We start from the raw sequence: 20956 nt of genomic DNA, 5'->3' as shown, positions 1-20956 counted from the left end.
CCTCCTCAGCCTCTCTGTTATCTCCATCTTAATGTCACCCCTATGCCCTCTGTCTAAGTAAGCCCATCTTGACTTTATAGTAATCATTTACTTGCATATTGCTATAGTATTATCACTTTCGTGTTCATTGTGAACTTAATGGGTTTAATCTTGTCCATTTGAAAAATTACGTTTCCCTGGTATTCTTTTCCGTGTGGATCATCTATTAAGGAACCTGGAGCATGTCCTGTAGTGTGTCCATAGTCTGGGTTTTGCTGACACCAGGAGGGAGCTGAGGGCTAACAGAAAAGTGAAGGGTGAAGGGATTGAGGTCGTCCAACTGAAAAGTCAAATGTTGTGTGGCCGTGAGATTGGGGGACCGAGTATAGTGGAGATGAGGGTTGCTGGAGTTGAGGTTAACATTCTGTGCATGTGATTGGCCCTGACAGTGCTCATTTTTCATCTGGTTATTTCACTTTGGATTGAAGAAATTACCTCCAGAAGTTCTCTGGTGAAATGTTGCCTGAGAAGAGAGATTGCATCATGCATTATGAAATCCGATGGAATGAGAGAGACGAGATGTAGATAGAGTGGGGTTTGCTTTCTCTTAACTGTTGCCCACGGCTAGCTCTGGCTAGAGCAGTGTCTCTCAGGGCATTTGCTTGTAATTGTACTCAGGAGCAATTTTAGGTTTCAGGAAATAAGAGTTGTTTTTCTTTTTAGAGCAGTGTGTTTTTAGCAAAGTTAAATTTCCAAGAATGGTTTTATTCCATGACAGTACAGAGTGTAGACCATTCCAGGAACAAAGATAATTTTTTATTCAAGCCCTATATTTAAAACTCCCTCTTATTTAACTGATCTTTCTTGCTCTTTAAGGTAATTTAATGGACTCTATGATTATGGAATAGAAAGAGTTCATACTACTTTCTTTATGAGAATACAATTGAAGTATTGTAATTATCATTTAAATTACAGTTGAAGTATTATAATTTTCATTTCAGTTAACTGAAGTGTAGGGGCTGAATCCCGTGTAACTACTTCCAATTTATGTAAAATGATTGCTATACTCTTACATTGAAATAAATCTTCCTAATAATGAAACACTTGTCAATTTTTTCAAGGATCATATTTGTCATCACAACAACTTAGCAGTGTTTCTCAAGGTGTAGTCTGAGTCCTAAATAATTTAAGAATTCTTGTTAAAAGTACTGTACTTACTCTGAAGATAAACCTTAATTTTCTGGAATTAAGAATTAGGAAAAAAAATGTATTGGGCAGTAGGACTTAGAAATCTGCAGTAGAACAAATTCCCCAAGAGAGTGTTGAAAACTGGCTGAGTGTGTATTTCTTGGCAGTGGGTTGGGGCTTCCTGAAGCCAGAGAGAAGCTCAGAACTCCATGCCGTGCTCAGTGTTCACCTTTGTATATGTGCATGCACGCACAAGTGTGCATTTCTCACTCTCTCCTTAGACGTAGAACTGCTGCTGCACACAGACATAACTTTAGATTTCTTTAGAGAGAAGGCTTTATTCTTTGAATTTTAACACTTATTTTAGCTAAAAGCAGAAATACTATTTATGCAGAGATCTAGGCTGGAATCGGTAACTTTTCCCCACCAATTAGAAGAGATGTTAAAGTCAGCTCTCTCGAGTAGATTCAGTTGAATTGCATTTTCACTTTTATACAAATAGTGTTTTATGGCAATAATGCATTGTTTATATCTCAATATCTTATACATGTATATTTGTCTGGGATGCTCTGCTAAGCTTTTGGTTTCAAGGAAACTCTGGAACTAGAGGTCTCACTGAATCAGATTACTAATATAATGGTTTTCTAACCAGGTATTACATAATTTATCATGTTTTTATTTAAAAGTCTGCTAGCAAATTAATTAATAATGGTATTATGTTATTCTAGGACAGTAATGGAGATAAAACAGTGATTACTTTCATTACTAAAGAGCTCTGTGAAAAAAGCAGTTCTATGTGACTTACTACTTGTTGAGTTACAGTAAAACTTTGAAGCAGGGGCAATCAGTCTAGTTCTGGCATTTATATTCAGTGAGAACTTTATGAAATGAGAATAACCTCTATAATATACTTCAATATATGTGGATTTAAGAATTCTTAATGAAGTGATCTCATGGATTATATTTTTGAGTAAACTTTTCTTTCTTGACTGGGAAACTTTGAGTAACTTTTCTTTCTTGGGCTGGGAAATAAACTGTGGAGAAGATACCAGAATAGGAAAAATATTAGAATTCCTAAGCACCTCTCCCACAGTGATCTGGCGCATTAGTTTCTCTATTATGACCTTCTGTCAAGAATACATTAAGCCCCTTGAAGACAGAGAAAGTACTCTATTTACCTTTGTCTCTCTGGTACCCCACTAAGTGGCACATACACAGAGTTCTAGTAAATGCTAGATGATTGGATCTATTGATGGAAATGTGATTCATATAATGGAAACCTATGATTTTCCTTGTGAACTCAGAATTATAGTAGAAGCCAGTGATAAAATGGTTACAGAATTTTTATCACTTGACTCTTTTCAGGACCTGAAAAAAACTATTATCAGTTTTCAGTTATCTTTCCTAAACCAATTTGCTTTTCTTCATTCTTCTCCAGCCCTAATATCTGCTCATTCTTGCCTATTTAGGCAAACTGCTGTCTGCCTGTGTACTTCCAAGTGCATGCTATAATTTCAGTTTCCAAATCTGAGTCTGATTTGAAATATACTTAAATTCCTCCTGTAATCAAGTGGAATATATTTTCTAAGGCTCTTCAGATTTAAGTTTTTGACATTAGAAGTAAGATGTACCTATCCTTCCCCCCCTCCCCCTTTGAGGCAAATTCTTCCAACTGCATGGAAAAATTTAATTTAAAAATCTGCCTCTGTTGATCAATTAATAGGAATTTTACCTTTGTGTTGATACTCATTTTTTTCTTAGAAAGTAAATTGGTAATAAAGGAATCTGCTTGCTGTAAAATCTAAAAGAATGAAAGCTCATAATGCTAATCACATGTAATATAACTATAATTTTTTGGAAATGAAATTAGCGTAAAATATTTAGAGTGTGGCTTTTGTGACAATAATAACCTGTATTTGTATACTGTTTTATAATTTCTTTTTTTTAAGATTGATTTATTTATGATTACAAGAACTGGGGTACAGGCCAGAGGTGTGGGACGTGAGAGGAATCACCAAAGACAGAGTGGGGAACAGAACAGGCAGATAGACCGTGTGCTGAGGGGAGCAGCAGGCGAGTCAGGAGAGGTCTGCTGCGCCATGTGGGTATCTCCCTGCCCGGGGATCAAACTCACACTGCAAAGGCTGCGGACAGCTTCACAGCATTGCGCTCAGTGCCTTGCGCCACCAGGGAGGCCCACCGCTTTTTTATTTATATATTTATTTATTTATTTATTTGCAAGCCTGGACCTGCTTTATAATTTCTAAAGAACTTTCACATCATTATCATTCTTGAAATGCACAGTAATCCTTTAATATAAATGGGATAGATATTATTTAAATTGACTGGATTTCAGAGAGGTGGACATGTTCATTGTAACTCAGCGAGAAAAATGCAAAGACTCAACCACAGCCTACTTTTTTCTGGGTCTCACTGGAGTGCTTTTGCTACTATAACTTTCTGTCATATGCTTTTGTCTTAGTAATAATAGAGACCTTATAGCATAAAACACATTTGAATTTCATATTAGATCAAAGAAAAGATATAACTTGTTTCCTATCCCTTTATAAGCTGTAGTCTCAGGAGCTATCCTAACTGATGATTATCTTTTATAGTAGAAAAACAGAACCTCGATTTCTACGTTTGATGCATGCAGTCATCAAGTTAGAGGGTTGGCCTTTAAACACAGCAATACTTTGATAAATAGCGTAATAAGCTACAGAAGTTACAGATGATCTGATCTACCATTCATCTCTTGCCAGGTTCATTTTAGGCCGTGGTAGGGATTTATACTTCTGGACGCCAAGTAAGCTTTACTTACTGCCTAAGTATTCCTTAGGGTAGCAAAGGCCCTTATCTGCCCCTGTCTCTTGTCCATCATTATTCATTTCCCTGTCTGCAAGTACCCTGAAGCGTTGGGCTTTCAAAGTACATAGTTTAGGGGTGATTGAAGAGACTGCAAAGGGATTTTTTTTCCCAGTCCACCTTTGTATAGTTTGTGCTCCAGAACTTTCCTCATCTAACACCCCGCCTCCGTGCCTGTGTTCTTCAAGTTCTTCTCAATTAATGTAGACTCTGCTTTAAGCACCAGAAAATCCTTGAGGCACATAGTCCTTTGGTAGGAATCCAAATGCAGACTCTATATTTCATAGAATATTTTTAGTATTTTTTTAAAAACTTTTTTTGTGCTATAAAGATAAGTAGCATAGAAATAAAAGTTTTCATTTAATAATAGGTAAGAAAGGAGGGCACAAAGTAAGTGTACAGTAATAAGTGATAAGTTAAATTGTGATAAGCCTTTTGAAACAATATGACTATTTCAAATCTTTGATTACATAGAAGATGCTGATGATATGATATTGAGTGTAAAAAGCCAGATACAGTACTGTGAATATACTGTGGCACTGATTTTTTTTTTAAGTATGAAAACAAAGTACCAATTATTATTTATCATTATTAATGTGTTACTGGCATTATTGTAAGTGCTTCATGTTTCATATCAACCTTAAGAGGTTTGTAGTATTCTTGTCTTTATTTTAGGAAATTGAGATGCAGGAAAAACAATTAAGCTGAAGTTACAAAACGTGGAAGTCACAGAGTAGAAGGCAATACGTCAAAATGTTAATAGTATTATCTCTAGATGTTGGCGTTATACAGGTCATTTAATTCTTATAACATAGTATAGAACATATACCTGCTGTCTATATAGTTGCAAATAGCACTTTAAAAAGAAATTGAAGCATGTTTGGAATCTAGAAAAACAGCAATATGAGAACATTTGTATGTTTGTATTTCAAAGAATAGATTCTCTTATATCTAAAATAAAATTATAGTTAAGAGGAAGGAAATGACATAAATACCATGACTTTCTGTCAGTATCATCTCCCCAAATGATAACCTTTTTGGATGTGTATTTGCCAATTTTTTAATTGATAAGGAAAACAAGACTTTCTTTAATTCATTATTAAATAAAGTGGCATCTGATCACCCAGATTTTGTTTATTACTTAAACACTTCGTCAGTAATAGAGAGGGTAAAGGCACACATATAATAGAACACATGCAGGAAATGTACTTTCCTCTCTGTAAAGTATAGCCTAGACGGTAAAATGTTTCAAGAACAGTATTTTCTGTCATGTTGTGTCTTACTCGGGTGGCTTAACTTTTAAGCTTTTCTTTCTTGCTTTCATTTATGACATTCCTTTTCCCAGAATGCTAACCAGTCAGCTAACCAACCACTGATTAACCTTAATTTGTTGAAAATTGGTAGCATTTTGAGTTTTATTAGTGATTATAGCTATACATTGCTACTGTGTGCCAGATATTCTAAGTGTTTTCTGCTAGCCAGCAGTTACAGACTAGATGCTCATGGTTTGAACGAGGCTCACTGTTCAACTCAGTAGTGTATAAGCCCATAGTGTCTGGAATAAAATTGATTTACTTGGAGAGTACATCTAAAACTCTTGATTTCTGTTTTTTGTTGAAAAATTTAGAATACCATAGTAGTACAGCAGTAGCAACCCTCTTAACGCATTTGTATTCCCAACCTGATGTATTTTTCCTTTATTGCGTCACTGATATTAATCATTTAATCCTCTAAATTGTTATAGGTCCACTTAGAAAGTCAGGAGGTTAGGGAAGTGACTGGCTCAGGGACCTACCATTGTAAAAGTCCTGTTGGACTTGGGAGCTGCGTTCTTTCTGTGCTGCTTTGCCACCTGATAGCCTCCCTTCCTCCCTACACTGTATATGCTTTGGGAATAGAGGTTCAGATCTCAGCAATCTTATTTTTAGGGCTTGTTTTGGTGTAGTTTTGTCTGTTTCTTTGTTTTACTTCTCTGTATTCCACATGAGTGCAATCATCTGACACTTTTCTTTGTCCGTCTGACCTATTTCACTTAGCCACATCCCCTCCAATTTCATCGCTATTGCAAATGGCAAGAGTTCATCCTTTTTTTATAGATGAGCAGCAGTCCATCATGTGCACACACCGCATCTTCCTGATCTGTCATTGGGCACCTAGGTTGTCTCCATAATGTAGCTATTGTAAATAGAGCGCCATGAACATATGAGTGCATATATCCCTTCAAATCACTACTTTGGCATTCTTTGGGTAGATACCCAGGAGTGGAATTGCTGGGTCATATGTTAGATCCATCTTTAATATTTTGAGAAATAGCCATACTGTTTTCCATTCCTCCTCAACAGTGTATAAGGGTTACCCCCTATATATCCTTATCCACATCTGTTGTTTCTGGTTTGGTTTTATTTTTTTGATATGGCCATTCCCACGGCAGTGAGGTGGTATCCCTTTGGGGCCCTGATCTACATTTCCCTAGTGACAAGTGATGTTGAACATTCCCTCATGTACTGGTTGGCGAGCTGCGTGTCCTTCCTGAAGAAGTGTCTGTTCAGTCCTTCTGCCCATTTTATGATTGGGTCCCCCGCTTTCTCTGTTGAGTTCTTTAGATTCTCATATCTCTTTAACATGACTGCTCAGGTTGGGCATGAGCTATATTGCTTGTGTCACAACCTTTTGTCAGGATCTTTGTCAAATTATATGACCGTTCTATTTTCCTAGTACCTTTCTATCTTCCTGAGGTGGAATATGCCTGGTTCCTTTATTTCTTTGGCTTTAAAAAGATTTTTTTTTCCCAATCTGAGACAATGTATTAAAAGGAGCCATGGTTTTGAGAAAAACATAGTTTGAGAATGAGAATATTAGTCACGGGTTCCCAGGAGGTTGTCAGATGCTAAGAATACTTGGAAAGATTCAGCCATGTGACAGCTCTATGTGGTTAATGATGATGATTGGGGATTTGTGTTTGTTTTTCCTAAGATAAATCACTATTTCAATAGCATTGTAGAAAATTATAGCCATTACCCCTTCAAATCTGTACAATATTTTCCTTTTAAAGTAAACCAAATTACATTAAAAATCAAAAATATAAATTGTGTGTATATTTATGTATACATATGTATGTATATGCACACATGTCTGTCTAAATATATAAAACGAAGGAACGAGTTACTTGTTTATTTGAGTAGTCCAGGCAATAGGCATGAAAGGAATTATAGGTTATGGACTGGCTGTCCTCGCCCCATCTGTGTTCTCACAGGAAGCAACTCAGTAAGCAATGTTATATTTATAACCAGTGGGACAATGAGGTCTGGGTATTGGCTGGATTCCAGATAGTTCCTGGTTGTTTAATTGCTAATGGTATCAGAGTACCCAGGTCTCTGCATGAATTCTCTCTGGGTGTTGTTTCCTCCTGAGAGAGTTTTCTTTAGCCCTCATACAAAGCCAGTTTGTATGTATTAATGGCAATAAAGCAAAAGTTGATATTCGGGAGTAAATAGAAAACTGACTGTATTCAGAAAAGGGTTTATTGATAGAGCATCTACAGCTCCTGATGCTGAGAATATAGTTACATACATGTGAGGGAAAAGCTTTCAGATTTTGTTGTCTTTGAAGAACATCTCTCTCTCTCTCTCTGTGTGTGTGTGTGTGTGTGTGTGTGTGTGTGTGTGTGTGTGTGTGTGTGTGTGTAGAAGAACTGGGATGTAGGCCAGAGGTGCACGGGGTGAGAAGATTCATCAGAGACAGAGTGGGGAGCAGAACAGATGGATTTTATTGAAATACACTGCCAAGGGGAATAGTGGGCAAGACAGGGGAGGTCTGCTGTTCCATGTGTGGGTTAGCTCCCTGGCTGGGGGCATCGAACTCAGGCCATAGCTATGATGATAACGCTGGGAATTAACCCTTAGGCTGCGAGGGAGGCCCCTTGAAGAACATCCTTTGAAATGAGCAGTTGTGTGTTGAGACATCTCATTTTTCCTTACTACACAGTTCACCCAGTGATTAAAAATGATCTTGAATAAAATCTTAAAGACAGAATTCACTTATATTGATTAAATTTTAAAAAATAAGCTGTATTTTTAACATAACAGGGGTACTGGTTCACCAAAACCTTTTATGAGTTAATAGTGTGATATGGGTACCAAAAACTTTAGAATAAGAGCTGACTTGGGCCTCTCTGGTGGCACAGGGGTTAAAGACACTGCACTATCAAGCTGTCACCAGCCACTGCAACATGAGTTTGATCCTAGGCCAGGGAGCTACCCACGTGGCTCAGCAGACCTCTCCTGTCTTACCTGCTGCTCCCCTCAGCAGTGTATTTCAGTGGATCCACCTGTTCTTTTCCCCACTCTGTCTCTGGTGAATCCTCTCTCCCCCTGCACCTCTGGCTTGCACTCCAGTTCTTGTATGCATGAATAAATAAATCTTAAAAAAAAAAAAAAGAGTAAGTTAAATAAGGAAAATGAATAACTATAAGAAAGTGAAAATCAAAATCAACAAAAAACTATGAACCAGAGACACTTTTAGGGGGGCGGGGGCGGGAGGGGAGGGATTGGGGTCAGAATGGGGGGGCTGCAATTGTATGGGGAATATAACAATAAAATTTATAAAAAAAAAAAAAAAAAGAGTAAGACCTAACTGGTCAGGCCACATCCAAAGTCTTAACTTCTACATTAAAATAGTGACTTACCACTTTTCCTTTGTGGTGGGGGAAAGGTACACATTTTTCTTTCCTTTCCTAAAACCTGGATTTTAGGAAAGGTAGGCTTCATATGAGGCACGAGACCAGTGCCAGTGCAGATGGGGAAAGTCAGTATTTGCCTGAAAGAACAAGTCTTTTGGGGAAGTCTTTTTTCAAACCTATAACTAGAAGGGAAATGAAGACAATTGTTGCTCAGTTGCCCTCTGGGGCCTCAGGAATTTATTCTCATTTTGCCTTCGTTTTAGCTTCCTCAGCTGGCTCCCTCCTTTCCGTCTTGCTCCTCCTTTTCTCTCTTCCTCCCTCTTCTCTTTTCGCTTAGTCCTCTTTTCCTCCTCTCTCTTCTTTCTTGACCTGGCGGTAATGATTTGTACATTCCTTTTCATCTTTGAGATCTGAAAGAGATACAGTATATAATGAATAAGTTAGACTCATGTAGGAATTTAGACATGAGAAGGTTCTGGCTCCACAAATATTAAATCCTTAAAAAGGAATTTCCTTGCAGTTATCCAGGTATTTTTGGGCACTTGATGTTTTCTTTTTTTTTCCTTCCTCCTACTCTTACTTAGAGAGTCTCCATTCGACTGTGGGGGTGGGAGAAAAATGAAGAACTCTTTTCTTTCTAGGAAGGGCATTGACTTCTGGGGATTTGGTATTTGGGAGAAAGGGGGAATAAGAAGGAGAGATCCAGAACCAGATTGGAAAATAATACAGCTTTTTACTTAATCACAACTTCTCAAGGCTTTGGCAAATTCTGGTATAGTTTCCCAAGTACAGGAATGGTTTCGTTTTAGTGCACAGTACTAACTAATGATAAAACCCAAGCCAAACAACACTGCATTGAGAAGCCCCCTGAATATGGGTTCCTTTTTTTTTTTTTTTTTTTTTTTTATTGTGGGACCCTCACTGGCGGCTGGGGATCGAACCTGTGCTGCAGAGGCTGCAGAGGCTGCGCTCAACCACTGCGCCACCGGGGGAGGCCCTGAATATGGTTCCTAAGGTGGAAACTGTCTTTAAGGGCTAGGGGAGAAGGAGGTATAATTGTGATGCCGGCGGCATATTTAAATAGTCTGTATTTATCTGTCCATCTTTACAAGTTCCTTCAGAGCTTTCAATTTTTTTCATACTTTTTTTTTTTTTTTTTTTGGTCTCCCTGGTTATGGCTTTACTACTTCATACCGTGTGCCTATATACTTCTTTTTCCTCTCTCTGCTTCATACTTAAATGTCATACACATATAGATGTTTATTACTGACTAGCTGAATAAGGCCTTGACTCTTTTTAATATAAAAACCTGTTAAGCACTGTCTTCATGCTTGTTCGCTGCACCTCATACTTTGGCTTTATTTTTATATGTGATTTACTCATTCAGTAATTTGTATTTTTTTTTTCTTTTTCTTGTGTTTCAGAGTTCTGAGTGTGGAAACACACATGAGTCAGCTCAGTCAAGAAGGGTAGTAATTTCTCATAATATGGATAAAGCTCTGAAAGAAGGTAAGTATTAAATGAGAGTTTATAAATTTGTGTGTAAATCAATCCATTATGTTCTAAAAGGAAAATAATCTCTGGCAAGGTTATCCTCCTTTACTCTGTAATAGCATAGAATTTTTTTTCTGCATGTATTTTTGTATGATGAATAAATAAATACATGTTTTAATTGAATGGACAGGGCTTAGATATTAATTAGGAATTTCCAGTTCACAGGGACCTGGTCAGCCACATGGAGCCAGTTCTACCGATGGAACAAAGATCTATTCTTTGTTTCCTAAAATAGATTTCATGAAGTATTTTTTTCTTTTCGAAAACCTGGAGAATGTGTGTTGGGGGTAAATCAGTCAAACTCACTCATGGACAAACCATTTAACCAGATTAAGGAATAGTAGTCAACCTTACAAAAGAATGAAGGGCGTGCAGGTGAAACTTGTATCGAGAAGATTGACACAGGAGATTGTGGAGGATCCAATATTATTTTACATCTAGAAGTGGGAATGAGTAAGAGTAGTTACAAATATTAAAATATAAAAGAGCACATAAAAGTTCAAAAAATATTTTAAAAAATCAAATTTCTAGCAGCACTGACATTCTCAGTTATATGTTCAGGAAAACTGAGTTTTTCAGGTGAGTATATGGTGTTATGAGATATGAAGAAAGAACTGAATCACTTAATACGTATGAAAACACATATATTTAACTTGTCAGAGTTCACAGAAATCACAATGTTAAAATTTGAATAGTGCTAAGTACAGAGATAGTTTGAGAACATGTTTTCATAGAATTATATAACTTTGGGACCATAATTAAACTTTTAAGTAGTTCTGTTATATTTGTAATTAAAGTATGATGATGCTGATAAAACTTCATTGGGTTTAAGATTTGTCTTTTATTTATATCTCAGAATTATGGTTTTCAAATGTAATTGATTTTATTGAAGTAAATTTACATACTTTGAAATGCATGCATCTTAAGTGTGCAATTTAGTAATTTTCATAAATGCATGTAACCATGTAACCACCACCTCCTCAAATAGAGAACATTTCTGTCCTCACAAAGTTTTTCTTATGTCCCCCTCAAATCAAAACCAATCCTGTTTGTTTGCTCTAGTTTCTATTACAGTGGATTTGTTTGGCCTATTCTGAAACTTGGTAGGCATGGAATCATACAGCATGTAGTCTATTATCCCTGGCTTTTTTTCTTTTTGAGGGAACTTTAGTTTACAACATTGTATGTGATTTGAGGTACAGGATCACATTCTTCAGGTGACACTGAAAGTCCTCCACCATATAGTTCAATATGCCCCTTCTTAATTTGCTCTCCGTGCTCTCTCCCCCCTTTTGTAGCCTGAATTCTACTCAGATTTCTAGGGTTTCTTCTTTTTTTATTTTATTTTATATATTTTTTACATCATTTTTCATTTTTGCACAATGTATGTAAATCCCACCTCCCTCATTTTGACCATAATCCCTCCTACTCCACCCCTCCTGTAGTGTGTCTCTGGTTTATAGTTGCTTGCTGATTTTGATTTTTACTTTATTATAATTAATCTTTTTCCTGGTCTAGGGCTTCTTATTGCTTGGTTTTATCTGATCCTTTGTTTTGCTTCTCTGTTTTCCTCATATAAGTGACACCATCCTGTATTTGTCTTTCTCCTTCTGACTTACTTAGCTTAGCATAATTCTCTTCCGTTCCATCGATGTTGTCACGAAAGCCAAAAGTTTATTTTTTTTTATTGCTGAGTAATATTGTCACATATACCACATCTTCTGAATCTGCTCATCAGTCGTTGGGCAGTCGGTTGTTTCCACAGCTTTACTGTTGTACAGTGCTGCAGTGAACACAAGCATGCATACATCCCTGCAAATGAGTGGTTTTGCATTCTTCAGGTAGATAACTAGGAGTGGAGTTGCTGGATCATTTGACACATCTATTTGTAATATTTTGAGAAATATTCCCACCACATTCCCACCACATTCCCACTAGTTTATGAGGGTTCCTTTTTCTCCACGTCCTTGTTATTTTTGGTCTTTTTAATATGGGTCATTCTCACAAATGTGAGGTGATATCTTATTGTTTTTTTTTGATTTGCATTTCCCTGATGATCAGTGATGATGAGCATTTTTTTTCATGTGCCTTTTAGCCATCTGTATGTCTTCTCTGGAGTAGTTATACCTGGCTTCTTTTGCTCAGCATAATGTTTTTGTGATTTATCTATGTATAAGAGTTCATTCTTATTACTAATTTGACTATGCTACAATATATATTTATCCTTTCTCATTTTGGACATTGAGTTTCTAATTTTTTTTTTTTGAAACACAATAAGGTTGTTATACACAAGTTTTTCTTTTTATGGATATATGTTTTGTATGTTTCATTTCTCTTGAACAAATACCTTAGAGTAGAATTGCGTAGTCATAGAATATTGTGTGTTTAACTTTATGGGGAATTGCCTAACAATATTTCAAAGCGATTGTATGTTTTTAAATTCCCACTAACAATATGAGAGTTCCAGTTGTTTTACATTCATACCAACATTTGCTTTGTTATTCTCTTTATTATAATCATTATGGTGAGTATGAAATAGACTCTTACTGTGGCCTTAAATTGCACGTCTTCTAATGATGCTGAGCATCTTTTCATGTACTTATTTGCTGTTTCTTTATTTTCATTTGTGATGTGTCTGTGCAAGTCTTTATTTTTTAAAAATTTATAACATCTATGGGAATTTTTCAAAATGCATTATAATTTCTGTAGGATATTTAAAAAAATATATCTGGGATTCACATCCTTTGTTAGATGTTATAGTGAAAGTTTTCTTCCAGTTTGTAAATCACATTTTATTTTCTTAAAGTTGTCTTTGAGCAGAAGTTTTTAATTCTGATGAAGTCCAATTTACCAATCTATTTTTCCCCTCTTTGTTCTTTAGATGAATAATTTTTAATTCATCAATCTTCAAGTTCACTGAGCCTTTGTCATTCCTAGTCTCTGATTAACTACATCAGGTGAACTTTTCATTTAAAATAATGTATTTTTCATGTCTGCAATTTCTACTTGGTTTTTATTTTTTTTTGCAGTTCATGCTTTTCTATCAATATTTCCCAATCAGTTACTTATTATGACCATCTTTATTTTTAATTCCTTGAACATGTTCATAATAACTGCTTTAAGGTTCCTGTATGCTCATGAAAACATCCGGGCCATCCTAGAATTGGTTTTTATTGATTACTTTTCCTTACAGTCCTGGTTGTTATTGTATACTGAACATTGTGGCTCCTACTCTCTAGACATCCTTGATTTTGCTATCTTCCTCCCTACAGTGTTGACTTTTGTTCTAGTATGTGGTTTAATTTCTGCATGAGCAACTTGAAGATACTTGGTTTTATGCATTTAGGGTTGGATCTCTTTGGACTTTGACCTTAGTCTAAAGTACATTCCTTAATCCTGGAAGCAGCTGCTCAACTCTTAGTTTTCCTACTGTTGCTTTCCATAGGTCCTAGTGCAGTTTTCCCTCCACACACAAGTAGTTCAGAATTGGCAGTGGGCTTGAGAGTTTGTACCAATGTTTTGTGGTTCCATCCTTTTTGATATTTCCTGCCTTTACCTCTACCCGTGTTGGCACTTTCTAACTCTGTTTTCTGTTTTGTTTATTTGAGATGTCAGGTGTTCACTCTTGGTTCAGTCTGCCTCATTCCTCTAGGACTGTTGAGCACCTTCAGGGAAAAGTGGTGTAAACTTAAATTGTGCTAGTGCTAGTGCCTTCTTTCAAGGGTCAGTTATTTCAATTTTCTACCAGCTGTTTGCTCTACACTGCCTTTCAATAGTTCTTTAATATTTTTTTCCGGTGTTCCTAATTGATTTCTGTCAGAAGGTTAGTGTGATATGAGTTATTCCACCACCCCTGGACTGGAACTCTCCTTATTTTCAAAAAATCATCTGAACTTGTGGTAAAATGTACATAAATGGTAACCATTTCTAAGTATACAGTTTAGTAGTATTGAATACATTTTCATTGTAGATACAGTCATCTTGTAGAACTGACTGTATTTTTTAAACAATGACCCCTCCACACTTCCTTGGCCCCTGGTGACCACCATCCTACTGATACTTCCTGTCCCTTGAATTTGACTAAGTACCTCATGTAAGTGGACTCATATATTTGTCCTTTTGTGTTCATCTTATTTGTCTAGTGTCATGTTCTCAAAGTTCATCCATAATATAGCATGTTGGAATTTCCATCCTTTTAAAGACAGAATAATATCCCTTGGTGTGTATACACCACATTTTGTTTATCAATTCATCAGTGAACACTGGGTCACTTCCGCCTTTTGACAATTGTGAATAGCAGAGCTATGAACATGGGTACCTCTTTAATTTTTTTAGACTCCACAGTTTCTCTGCATTTAGACATGACATTTTTTTTTTTTTTTTTTTTTAGGATGGGCTAGCTTGTTTCAGAAATATTTATTGGAAAGAAACAATAGGATAACGGCTGAGGCCTAATTGAGAAAACAAAACAAAACAAAAAAACAACAGCATTATACTAATTTCTGACCAGTGATTTATTTTGAAAGGAAGGTGTTATCCAAAGTCTTTGGATAAGAACCTTTAGTTAATTATACTTAGGTACAGAAATTTTCTTTTTTCAAACTGTATTCTTTATGCCTACGATTTCCTGTCTTTTGTTTTAAGCAGATATTTTCCAAGGAAGTTGAACATTATATCATCTACGAAAAGGAGAGGCGTAGGCTGCTTTAAAGTTGGTTATTGGGAGCAAAATTTATGCAGTGGCAGGTGTTAAAAAAAACAAATAAATTAAAGCCAAAATAGTTTTCTGGAAAATTCAGACATTTAATGAGGAATTAAAATCTAAAAATGTATGTCGAGACGGATAAGAGGTTTCATAAGCAGTTAGAAAATCTGTAGTGATTATAATTTGCATCTCCAGAGTATTTTAATTTACATTTCTAAGCCCTGGCAATTTCAATTTCATTGAAATTCTGAATGTTATTAACTAATGATAGTAGACTTATATTGATAAAATTTAGGAACTTGCAAAATATAAGTAACAGGGATACTTGTTAAGGCTGCAATAATTTGAGTTCAGTTGTTTTGAAATCCTTATAAACAGTATATTTTAAATTTTTTCCCTGAAGTTAGTTTAAAATAGATGATATCATTGTACCATTTTATCTGTTTCACTCCTTTTAGAGTATATAATTTAAAAACAGGCTTATTCAAAGAGTTGAGTAAATTACAAAGCAAACGTGTATAATTTATGTGGATTCTTTTGTTGTTGCTAATATGTGCTTGTAGTGTACCTCAGTATAAACTAGAATTTGTCTTAATCTATATAGATTGAATTATAAGGAAGTAATCCAAAGTTCAGAACAAAATATACAGTTAAGCTGCAATAATAAAATTACTAGATCTTCAATGGTGGAAGTTAAATGGCATACTGGGGGAAGATAATCCAAGTATATTATTACTATATTCTGTTAGTCCACTTAAAATGTGCAAATTGTATGTTAGCAGTTAAATTCTATTATAAATGATCTGTATGTCTGTCTGTCTGAGAAGCTGAAACAGCCACCTGGCTATATCAGCTATCCTCAGAAATTTTTCATAAAGTTCTATTTCTTGGAAGGCTGACAGAAGATAGAAAAAAGGAATTAAAGATCTTTTTGACTTATTAAATCTCATTAAATCTGTAACCTAATTTTCACTAGACTACCCTAAATTATCTCACTAATACAGACAGAATTTAATTCAGTAACTGTTGAGCACCTGCTATTTGCTAAGTAGTGTCCTGAATGATAAATTGAAAGTTCTTGAAAATTTGTCTTAAGATTTTATTCTTTTCAGCGCATTGAGGATCCTGTCCTTAGCACTTTTTCTTAGAAGAAGTACTGTCTGCATGTCTTAGAAACACCATTATTTTCATTGTCTTTTGGTAGTGTTCTTCACAAATGGGGAAATTTCAAAGAATTATTAATTTGTAGCATGGTATTTGCTAATATAAGGCTAAAGAGCACTGTAAAAAATATAGGAAGAGCAGATAATGGGACACTATCTGTAGGCCATCTCTAGGGCTGAGTCAAAGCTTTGGCGGGGACTATGGGAGTAAATTAAGAGGGCTCCTCCACCCCAGAACAGAAATCCAGGCCTCATTGAAGTAGGTACAATCTTGGTCTACTTGATGGTGGAAAATTTGTGGCGATAATATAGGCAGAGGAGGGTGCTAGTAGAATTCTCTGAAAAGCTGCCCTTTGGGTCTTCCTGCAGTTTGCTCTGTCCAGTGCCCCGCATGCTGCTGTCTGCTGCATCTCCCAAAAACAGTCAAGAGAAGCACACACAGAACCTGGAGGAGACGTTCCTTCCTTCCTCTTCCTGTGTCCCTCCAGCATCCTCTGCTCATACAACTTAACATTATACCAATTGGCAAAGAAGTGTTTACAGGACCCCAATCTAGTATCCTAAAGCAGGTCATGAAAGGGTGAATTGGGAGCTGAGAAACAAGATTGAGAACTAGCCTAATCTACAAGTGTGTTGCCCATGTGTAAGATGTATTTTTTAATAAATTTGGATGGTTGAGAAACGAGAGGATAGTTAAAAAGTGGACTGTCTCAAGAAAAATCTAATAAGTGTGATCACTATATGTCTTATATATATTCTTTTTTTTAAAGATTTGTTTATGCATACAATAACTGGGGTGTAAGCCAGAGGTGCGGGAGGTGAGAGGATTCACCAGAGACAGAGTGGGGAGCAGAACAGGCAGATTGACTGAAAACACTGCAGAGGGGAGCAGCGGGCGAGTCAGGAGAGATCTGCTGTGCCATGTGGGTATCTCCCCGGCTGACCAGGGATCGAACTCACGCTGCAGAGGTTGCTATAGCCTCACAGTGCTGCGCTCAACCCCTTGTGCCACTATGGAGGCCCTTACATGTATTCTTGCTCACGAGATGTCTTTGCTAGGAAATAATTTTTTTTTTTTTTTTAAAGTTATTTATTTATTTATTTGTTTGTTTGTTTGTTTGTTTATACATGCACTGGGTACAGTCAGAAGCGCGGGAGGGTGAGAGAATTCACCAGAGCCAGAGCGGGGAGCAGAGCAGGCAGAAGGACCAAAGTACACCGCTGAGGGGAGCAGCGGGCGGCAGGAGAGGTCTGCGCGCCATGTGGGACCCTCCTCCGGTGGCCGGGGAGCAGCCGGGGATCGAACCGGCGCTGCAGAGGCCGCGGGCAGCTTCGCAACCCAGCGCTCAACCGCTGCGCCACCGGGGAGGCCCTAGGAAATAATTTTTTAATTTGAAACATTGTAGGAAAAATTCTTGTTTCCTAGCTCATTTTTCATTTTTATTTATATTTTAATATATTTATATTAGTAAGTGGCCATTTCCCAGTATTAATACTCTCTTGGTGTTTGCTTCTTTCACTGAATTTTGCTCATTGTTTTGCTTATTCCTGATAGTGTTTGACTACAGTTTTAGAGATTACATTCTGTCCTGGTATGGAAATCTCAGCAGAGACGATGGTCAGCTTTATCAACTGCTCTCAGAAGACTTTTGGGAAGTTGCCAGACAGTTGCGCCACAGACTGAGCCACGTGGACATAGTGAAAGTCGTTTGCAATGACATTGTACGAGCTTTACTCACCCACTTCTGTGACCTGAAAGCGGCGAATGCCAGGTAACCATTACAGTGTGAGCAACCTTTTCCCTTTTTTATTATCTTTTTTTCTTACTGAGTAAGGGGTTAAAGTGAAGACGAAACTCTAGAATATTCTGCTTCCTGCTGGAACTTGGTGTGAATTGTAGACATAGTGAAAGAGAATAATTATAGTGTGAATAGAGTAGGGTTTTTTTTTTTATAATTTCCAGTGAAAACTTGACTATAAACTTGTGAACTTATAAATCTTACAGACTTGATCAAATTTTTATTTTTTTATTTTTTTATTTTTTTTTTAATTTTTTTAATTTATTTTTTTTTAATAGAGGCATGTTTTATTTATTTGTTTGTTTGTTTGTTTTGTTTATACATGCACTGGGTACAGTCAGAAGCGCGGGAGGGTGAGAGAATTCACCAGAGCCAGAGCGGGGAGCAGAGCAGGCAGAAGGACCGAAGTACACTGCTGAGGGGAGCAGTGGGCGGCAGGAGAGGTCTGCGCGCCATGTGGGACCCTCCTCCGGTGGCTGGGGAGCAGCCGGGGATCAAACCGGCGCTGCAGAGGCCGCGGGCAGCTTCGCAACCCAGCGCTCAACCACTGCGCCACCGGGGAGGCCCTTGATCAAATTTTTAGATCAACAGTGAAATGAATTTTACTGAGCCAGCACTGTCATGAATGTATATAGAAAATTTAGATAGTTTTATGCTGTGAATATTGAGTGTACTGTTTTTAGGGAAGTCATGTTTCATTTTGAGTTCCTGTGTTGAGATCTGTTGCATCACACTATCCTGGAAATTGATCTTTAAAAGGAAATTGATAGGAAGCTTCAGTGCTAATTAGAGAAGATGTTTCAGTGTGAAAATGGCTAATAATTAGACTTGCTGACCCTTACTACTGGTACATGGAAAAGGTTTGTCTCTGCCCGTGGGAGAATTCAACAGGGCCATTTCTATGCTTGTAAGTTCTTACTTTCTTAGGTTTGCCGATAGGATTTTAAATATTTGTCTTAGTCTCGAGTGAGTAAGAGAATGATGAATTATGGCACTTCCACGGGAAGTAGTCTTACGGTAATGAGTAACCCTTCTGCCTGTGTGGATGCCGACTCAGTTGGAGCCAGAGTGGGACTGCTGTTATTTCATGTGGCCTTTTCTCTGCTATCATTATACCTTTAATTTCAGGGATGAGATAGAATATTTGAAAAAAAATATATAAGATCATGGATGCTAGAATTGGCATCCTAGTTAGGTGATAACTCCCTTTCTCTCCTAAGAAGCTCTGTTGTGAGAATTGAGCAGAAAGGAGTCCCTGTCCTGCCCTGTAAGGCTGCTCAGTGGGTCCTGGTTGGGAAACGCTCCTTCAGGAGCCTTGAGCCACTCAGCTCCACTACCCCTTCTGACGAGTTCCCTTCTGTCTACCCAGCTCATGCTCGGGAGAGCAGGACCCACAGAGCCTTCACATGCCTTTTGGTTACCAACTTGCTGCCTAGTGTTTCACTGCCTTTAAAAACTGTGGCAGATAATTGGAAACATATTAAGTAGCGTGACCCAGTTTCACACAACAATCCTTTTACTACCTGTGATAACTAATTTTTTTCATTCTTTAGTGTTAAAAAAATGCATTTTGTGCTAGCTAGATTTTATTTCACTGGTTATGGGTTACAGCCCGTAGTTTGAAAAATGTTATTGTAGACCAGTAGCTCTCAGATTTTGTGGTCTGGGATCCTTCTATACCCTTAAAAGTTATTGAGAACCCAAAAGAGCTTTCGTTTATATTTTGTGGTGTGCTTTTGCTGATTGTTCATGTCTTATCCTGGCTCTTGAGTTTAGTGGTAACACAGAGGTAGCTCATACTTGGCCATGGTGGGAGTATTTACATTGCAAAATAGGCAGAGGCTACAAATCAGAGCCTTTTCCCCTTACCCAGTGGTTAAACATTTACCAGCTAACCACTCATTAGATCTATCAATATTTATCATATTGGATATTAAAACTAGGAAATTTTAAAGTGCAAGAATACTCAGGACTTTCTATTAGCCATCAGAGAGATTATATCATCATACATCAAGTAGCCTCTAAAAAACATCATGTTTTTGAAAAAAGTGAAAAAGATAGATGACATTTTTGTTTTACTGTGAATCATTTTGAATGACAGACCCCCATCCTTTAAAAACCGCTGTTTATGGTGAAAGTGAGTTCTGGTAAGGGGGTTTGCAAGCTAATAAGGAAAGTGAGAGAAAGAGGACTCTTGGGATACCTCCCTCGAGTCTTAAAAGTTTCAGCCTTTAACCCACCAGAGCATCTGCTGATTTGCTGTGGTGTCTGTTATAGAAATTGCTCCACAGTGCTGCCTGGCAGACACTGCCAGAGACTTGTTTGAATTCAGTGGGATCTCATTATAAAGTATTTAAATTATGGTCCAATAGAGGACAGTATTTTAAATCAGTGCTTTATTCCAGTTCGAAGACTGATCAATTTCGGTTTGAGAGAAAAGCAAGTGGTTAGAGAAATTTAGTGTTTATATGATTATCTACTTTCAAATGAGAACATATTTTTCATTGAGACATATGCCAGCTTCTGAAATTTCTGCTTTTGTAGATAATATAAAGATGTTATGGGTAAAGCATCAGAATAAATAGAAACAGAGAACTGATTCCATTTTAGAAGCTCTTTCTGGTTTTCTCATACCAAAGATAGATGTATCTTGCTAATATCTAGGCTGTGTCTAAAAGTGCTAGTTGATGATGATTCTTATTTAGGAAAAAAATCTGCTCTTCTTTGGAATTATGGTTATTTGAAACAGTGCCAGTAGGTCACTGGCATTTTACATGTAGATGATTGTGCTCTGGATGTGAACCCTTGAAGAACTAATATCTCATTATGCATCAACTTCTGCAAATCACACAGTGAAACTGGTAGATAATGGTGTATTTTTGATGGCTGCATCTCTACTTGCCTGCTCCACGTAAACAAATCTAGAAATCTTCATCATTATAGATTTCTATATATCCTCTGGGTACAAAATGACTTTGGCAGCTTGGGAAAGCACCCAATTGAATTGGCTACTTTCAGACAAGAG

At 37.0% G+C, this 20956-nt stretch overlaps 1 protein-coding gene across 6 annotated transcripts in view; it reads left to right on the top strand.

The window, feature by feature from the left end:
* SNX25 (sorting nexin 25) overlaps positions 1-20956 on the top strand; it is a 110605-nt gene that overhangs the window by 31065 nt on the left and 58584 nt on the right. For all 6 annotated transcript variants that reach the window (XM_037526364.2, XM_037526363.2, XM_037526362.2 and 3 more), the window contains 2 exons: positions 10135-10219; positions 17688-17904. In XM_037526364.2, coding sequence (XP_037382261.1) covers positions 10198-10219; positions 17688-17904 — 239 coding nt within the window. In that variant the 5' untranslated portion in view covers positions 10135-10197. The remainder of the gene's footprint in view (positions 1-10134; positions 10220-17687; positions 17905-20956) is intronic.

The sequence above is a fragment of the Talpa occidentalis genome, unplaced genomic scaffold (assembly GCF_014898055.3).
Source record: "Talpa occidentalis isolate TD23 unplaced genomic scaffold, MPIMG_talOcc4v2.1 talOcc4.4, whole genome shotgun sequence".
In the NCBI taxonomy this organism is placed as follows: domain Eukaryota; kingdom Metazoa; phylum Chordata; class Mammalia; order Eulipotyphla; family Talpidae; genus Talpa; species Talpa occidentalis.
The sequence above is the reverse complement of the archived record's forward strand: the minus strand, read 5'-3'. Positions and strand labels throughout refer to the sequence as shown.